We start from the raw sequence: 6709 nt of genomic DNA on the forward strand, positions 1-6709 counted from the left end.
ATGCATAACGCTCTGGTTTTATTTTCTTTGCAAGGGCCATAACTCTGCATGTCCTTGAACTCGATGAACTTTGCATGTTATGGAACCAGCCTGTTTGCTGCAACAAAAATAATAATTAATCAAAACTAGAAAGGATGACACACAGTCATAAACAAGAGTATAACAGTCAGTACTTAAAAAAAAAGGCAGTGGATTTGAAAATTGTATGTGCCGGTTCTGCAAAACAGTTATATTTTAAAAATAGTTTGAAAAAATATACTTACGATTATAATTTCGAAAAAACTGTCACAACACAAAAAACAACAGTATTCTACTTATTGCAATCATCAGATATAACAAATAATTCACACAAAGACTGTCACAAATCTAAATTCTTTTCAGGATTAAGCACTAAGTGTAGGCTGTTATAAAGACAAAGGTGATACTGTAGCGAAAGGCATGCTGAGCTAACCTGTAAAAAAAACAAGAGTGTCACATCGTTACCTCGCGGTAAATAGTTCAAATATAAGAGTGATACTTTTATGGAAAGAAGTACGACTTATTTCAATATTTGTATCATCACTCTTTTTTAGCAGAGGTGCGATATGTTGCCGTGGTAAGAAAAGAGATTCTATATATATTTAGGGATTCTACAGTATTCACTGCCTTCCCTCGCTCAACCGTTTCCATCTCTCTCTGTTGTTCCATTCTCCATCGTTTAGTCCTCTCTTACTCATGGCGTCGTCTACTTCGTTCCTCCAGGATTTTCGGGGTCGTCCTCTTTTCCTCCTTCCTATGGGGCTCCATTCGGTTATTCTTTTTATCCATCTGCTGTCGCTAGCTCTTCTTACATGTCCATACCACTTTAGTCTTTTTTGTTCTATATATGTTAGTATGTCTGTTTCTATTGATGTTCTTTGCTTTATTTCGTCATTACTTCTCCTATCCATTCTTGTTACTCTGCAGCATCTTCGCAGACATTCCATCTCTGTTGCTATTATCTTACTGCTGTTTTTCTTGTTTATGATCCAATTTTCGGCCCCATATGTCATAATACTTCGCACTAATGTTTTATAAATCTGCGTTTTTGTCTTCATATTTAGGTGTCTATCCCACCATACTGAGTTAAGTTGTCGGATTGCTGTTCTTGTTTGTCCTAATCTTTGTGTAATTTCTTCCTCTGTTGTTGCCTTTTTCGTGATTATAAACCCAGGTATTTGAATTTATCCTTTCCTTTGATTGTTACGTTGTCATCAATCTGTAGATCTTCTATGTCTTCTTCACTTGTAGATAGGTACTCTGTTTTCGCGATGTTAATATCTAGGCCAGCCTTGGTATATTCTTCTTGTAGTTTCTTCATCATGTAGCTGAGGTCGTCTTGGTCTTGAAGAGATTCTACCTGACTTTATTAAAATTGGGTTTATACGATATAAACATATATGTAATGTTTCCCTAGAGTTACATCAACATCAACATTGAGATTTACTCATTTTAAATATCTGGGATGATACATTAAAATCCAACTAGACTCAAGTTATTATAATTGACATAACACGTCACACAACGTTTCTTAAAATGGAAATATTCTGCTCTAATCACAGAGGAATTAGAGAGTCACAGTGGAATTGAAAAAAAAAACGATATCGTGGCTCAAGAACATTCGCGATTGGACATATAAATATGGTCGCGCCTATAAAACTTAATCACTGATCGCGCCTAGTATGTCAGACCCCATAACTACTTCGTGTATTTTTTGTAAAATTCTAAAAATTACCAATTTTGTTTTATAGTTTTTTTAAGAGTATACTGATTTCAAATTTTTTAATAAATAATAAACTAATTTTTTGTTTTATGACATAAGCAAAATAGTTATTTTATTGTACAATTATTGAAAACGAAAACCAATTAATATCACTACTTTATAAAAACTAAAATGTCCAGTAAAATGTAGCAAAATTGATTAAAAAATATCAAAATATACATCAAGATACGTTTATAAATAATTTTTCCGATATAATGCGAGTGCTTTAGACAAATAAAACTTTTTAAAATTTACACATAAAAATCTCGTCTTACTTTGATTTCCATTAAGATAACACTTCTTTTCTAATATTTGTGTTAATTGCATCCCCTCTAGGCAAATCAGTTGACGTACCTATCACCTCTTCTCTTTTTTGACGTACTAGGAACAGTAGATTTTTCATCAAGGACCATCATTTTAATTGATTTTCGGTTAATACTAACGCCAGATTCTTCAAATATACGCGTCGATATAATTTTTAATTGTACCTATTCAGGAGCTATATTATGTATAATCTTATGTGACCTATATTTATTACCGTGTAAAAAACAACCACGGATAACCTTGTGAACAATGTTGATCAACTGTGCTGCGCTGCTGTGCTGATCCCGGCTGTCGTTAAATTCTGAAACGAAATATTATAAGGCTTATATTTCTCACCACTTTCTGAATTAGTTGAAGGCATGGTGCATTAAAGGGATGACATTTTTCTCCTTTTTAGGAATATATGAAATAAATATTGTATCTTCTGCAAACCCAAGCACTACTAAATACTGGACACGCCTTTGTGTTGACAAATTCTATAAGCAATTTCCTTTTGTTTTTTCTGACTGTACCCACAACGTTTAAGTGATGGTCTTGCAAAAGTGATGTTATTAATATAAAGAAGGTAAACCAGCTATTTAAGATGGCGACTACTGGCGCACACGCATTTTCAGAGCTCTCGTAAAATTTTAATCAAAAGTGTTCAAAATGTAATAGAAAATTTGTAAAAGGTGTAATGTTTGTGCTAACCTACTCTACACTTCAAATGTGCAAATGTTGAAAACAATTGTGATGTTAACGACTTTAAGTGCGAAAACTGTGCGTGACATTTTGAATAATGACTTCTATGATGCCATTGAGGATTTTTCAAAACCGGCAAGTTTAATCCAAAATTATGTATCTATATCTTTAAACAAAAAGATAATTTAATTAATACAACTACAGACAAAATAAAAATTTTAAATTGTCAAATAGAATTATTAAATAAATTAAATATAGTTGACCATATTGATTCAAATACAGATTCTTCTTCTTCTTCGCGTGCCATATTAGAATTATCTGACGTTGGCGATCACCATTGCGAAGGCTTCTCGATCTTCTGCAATACGGAATAATTGTCGTGCATTCGTTATCTGTGTCCATTCACGAATGTTTTTTAACCAAGAAACTTGTTTTCTTCCTACACCTCTACGGCCCTCTATTTTACCTTTAAGGATCAGTTGTAATATTTTATATCGACTTCCCCTTACTATATGTCCCAGATAAGACATTTTTCGATGTTTAACGGTCTTTAGCAGTTCTCAATCTTTGTTGACGCTCCTTAGTACTTCTTCATTAGTTTTCCTTGCTGTCCAAGGTATCTTCAGCATTCGTCTATGAACCCACATTTCCAATGCTTCAATTCCAAATACAGATACGATAGCTAATATAAAACTGGCGCAGTTGAAACCAAACGACAAAATTTCTACAAAAACTGCATTAACAAATGTAGTACCTATGACTAACAAAAATAATGGGAATACCTTTTGTGAACAAAAACAAGACCACAAAATAACACACAATCAGCTGTATACAGAAATTTTAAAAATATAAACACAAAGAAAATGTCAAGCAATTATCAAACTATCATTAACAGAATCTAAAGAAAAATGGACTGAAGTGAAAAGTAATAAACAAAGACGGAAAAAGATAAACATACCCCAAATTGTTAGTACTAGCACCGAGGGAGATGCTGCTAGCATAAAGTGTATCCCTAATTTCACCGATTTCCATGTCTACAGAGTTGACCCAGCTAACGATGTAGCCACGATACAAAATCTACTTAAATCACACTTTCCAGAGGTTTTATGTACATCTATAACATCCAATCATCCAACCCTGCATGCATCTTTCAAGGTAAGTATTTATCTAGAGGATTTTAAGTAGGCTATGGAACCATCGATTTGGCCTAAAAAGACGAATACGGCCGGTTTGCGCTTGACCGTTTTGCGCCCTTACCTGAAATCGATCGGTTTGCGCTTTGAAATTTTCATAATAGAAATATCTAACTATTATAGTTTCCTTAATCGGCCGATTTGCGCTCTCTTGCAATATAATTTTAATTTAATTCTACAATAATAGTCTGGTGAACCTGCAATGAACAAACTAACATGTCAAATAAACAGAAACATCTTTTTCCTTTAGATTTGAAAAAAAAAATGTCAAATCAAAACTAACATGATTATTAAATTTTTCTAATACTGTCAAACAACAGAGTGTTCTTTAAAATTTAATACCTTTGTTTATAATCCTTCTACCTGGAAGTTAATTGTTTAGATACAATTAGTACCTAGAATTCCCAAAATGAGAGATCGCTGGAACTAACTTTCCTTTCTACCTGATAATGCGAACTGGTAACTACTTAAGTCATTAACAAGGGGTATAACCTAAAAATTCTTCGTGATAATGACCATATTGATGGTCAATCATTTCTATTGCGTTCTTTGAGATAGGATCAAGAATTATTGTGAATCAGTGTGAGTTAGTGTTTTAAAAATGGATGTGCAAATTATTGAAACTTTAAAGAGAAAACCATGTGCATTGTATAAAGGGTATGAAAAAAAACAAATAAAGATGGTTCGGTTTTTTGGACTTGTTTGAAAGAGAAAACTGAAAAATGTCGAGGCCACATAATGATGGATAATAACACAATAATTAAGGAAGCCGAACATCTGTGTAAGCCGAGTGTTGCAGCGACAGAAGTGAAGCAGTGTGTCTTCAATGCTCGAAGTAGAGCTAGGGAAGACAATAGTTATTTTCCGATGTCAAAAATATATCAAGATGAATTTCAAAGATTCTATAGTCAAGGACTGGATTTCGAGACGGACATCCCAAAATTCTCTTCAGTGAAAAGTGAAACGATTGTAGAAAACGTGCGCGTGGGCTGCTCACAGATCCAGCGGCAGCATCCGAAATAGTATTTCCAGAAGAAATTATGAGCGACAAAACGAAATTTTTATTTATCGACAAGACCACTCCCTCGGGATACAGAATCTTGGTGTTTGCCAGCAACAAAACTAGGGAGATTTTGGTTAACAGTAAGGATACTGTATTTATGGATGGAACATTCAAAAGCTGCAGTAAGCAATTTAGTCAAATATATACCGGTTATATCGATATTGGTAGTACGTCAGAGAAGACAAATACAATTGAATTGATATTTGCGTTACTTCCTAACAAAACCAAAGAGACATACGATATGTTATTTTCATCAATGAAAGAGAAACTACCAAATTGGAAACCATCTCTTATAAAACTGGATTTTGAACAGGCAGTGATTGGTGTCTTAAAAAATTATTTTCCCGAAGCCAAAATTTCTGGTTGTAATTTTCATTTCAATCAATGTATATGGAAAAATGTTCAAAATATTGGAGTTGTTTCTGAATACACTGACAACGAAGAGATACGTTTGCACATAAGAATATGTGTTGCATTAGCGTATCTACCCCTAGAAGATATCGATGATGGCTGGTTATGCATTCAAGAAACCTCTCCTATTTCTGAAAAAATGGAACAGTTTTATGACTACTTTGTCAAACAATGGTTAGAAAATACTCACATTACAAAGGAAATGTGGAATTGCCATGATCAAAGACATCGCAGTAATAACGTTTTAGAAGGTTGGAATCATCGTCTGAATACATTAATAAGACCACATCCCAATGTATTCCAATTAGTGAAGTGCCTGGTTAAAGAAGCAGAATATTGTGATCACCTTTATGATCGATTTACTTTCAATCTAGAAGGAAAGCGGCACAAGAAAACATATATTAATCTTGATGAAAGAATATCCAAAACTTTACAGAAATATAAAGATACAAGGGACTTAAGGTTGTGTTTAAGGATATTGGCATATATCCAGAAGCTGCAATAAATAGACAATTTTTTTGTTTCCAAGAATTTTTTGTATTTTACTGTATAAAAAGTTTGAAAAAAAAACGAAAAGAAAACAAAAAAAAAAACAAAAAAAAATAACAAATTAAAAAAAACGAAAAAAAAAATGAAAAAATAAAAAAAAAAACATCTAAACACGCCAATGTTTATATTATGTATAAACTCTGACAGTGCTAAGCCTGAATGAAAGTGTGAAGGGAAGGTTTATTTTTATTTTTTTATAGTTTTATGATTTTTTAAAACTAACTTTACTAGCCTAACCGTTACCTGATCGTTATGGCAGAATAAAATTAAACGTCGATTACAAGAGAGCGCAAAACGGTCGATATAAGAAAGTAATTAGCTATACATCTCCATTAAGAAAGTGTTAGAGCGCAAACCGGCCGATTTCATGTAAGGGCGCAAAACGGTCGAGCGCATATCGCCGACACCTAAAAAGATATGTTCTAATAGTTTTTTTTACCTGCTGAACAGTTACAAATCCCAATTCCAGAGGTAGTTTTTAACCCCGAGCTGATGCTACTTAACGTTCAAAGTATTAGTGTTGAAAAAGCTTGTGAAATTACTTTAGATATTAAAATATTTAAGAATATAAATATAATTTGTTTGACACAAAAATGGGAGACAATTGACTCGGTAAATTACGTTCACCACGAAGGTTATAACCTAGTAACTAACTACAACCGTGGTAACACAGTATAGACAACAACCAGTATTCCCACTCCGCTTTGG

General features: G+C 33.3%; 1 protein-coding gene across 1 annotated transcript; it reads left to right on the top strand.

Annotated features, from left to right (window-relative positions):
• Positions 1 to 5591: 5591 nt before the first annotated feature.
• LOC140446383 (uncharacterized) lies at positions 5592 to 5957 on the top strand. Its single transcript, XM_072538928.1, has one exon. The coding sequence runs from the start codon at positions 5592 to 5594 to the stop codon at positions 5955 to 5957; it is 366 nt and encodes a 121-aa protein (XP_072395029.1).
• The last annotated feature ends 752 nt before the right edge of the window (positions 5958 to 6709 follow it).

This window comes from Diabrotica undecimpunctata, chromosome 7, assembly GCF_040954645.1.
Source record: "Diabrotica undecimpunctata isolate CICGRU chromosome 7, icDiaUnde3, whole genome shotgun sequence".
NCBI classification, from domain to species: Eukaryota; Metazoa; Arthropoda; class Insecta; order Coleoptera; family Chrysomelidae; genus Diabrotica; species Diabrotica undecimpunctata.

What these genes read in the sequence shown, in the direction of transcription:
- LOC140446383 (XM_072538928.1), top strand. Translation starts at nt 5,592, where the DNA reads ATGGAACAGTTTTATGACTACTTTGTCAAACAATGGTTAGAAAATACT.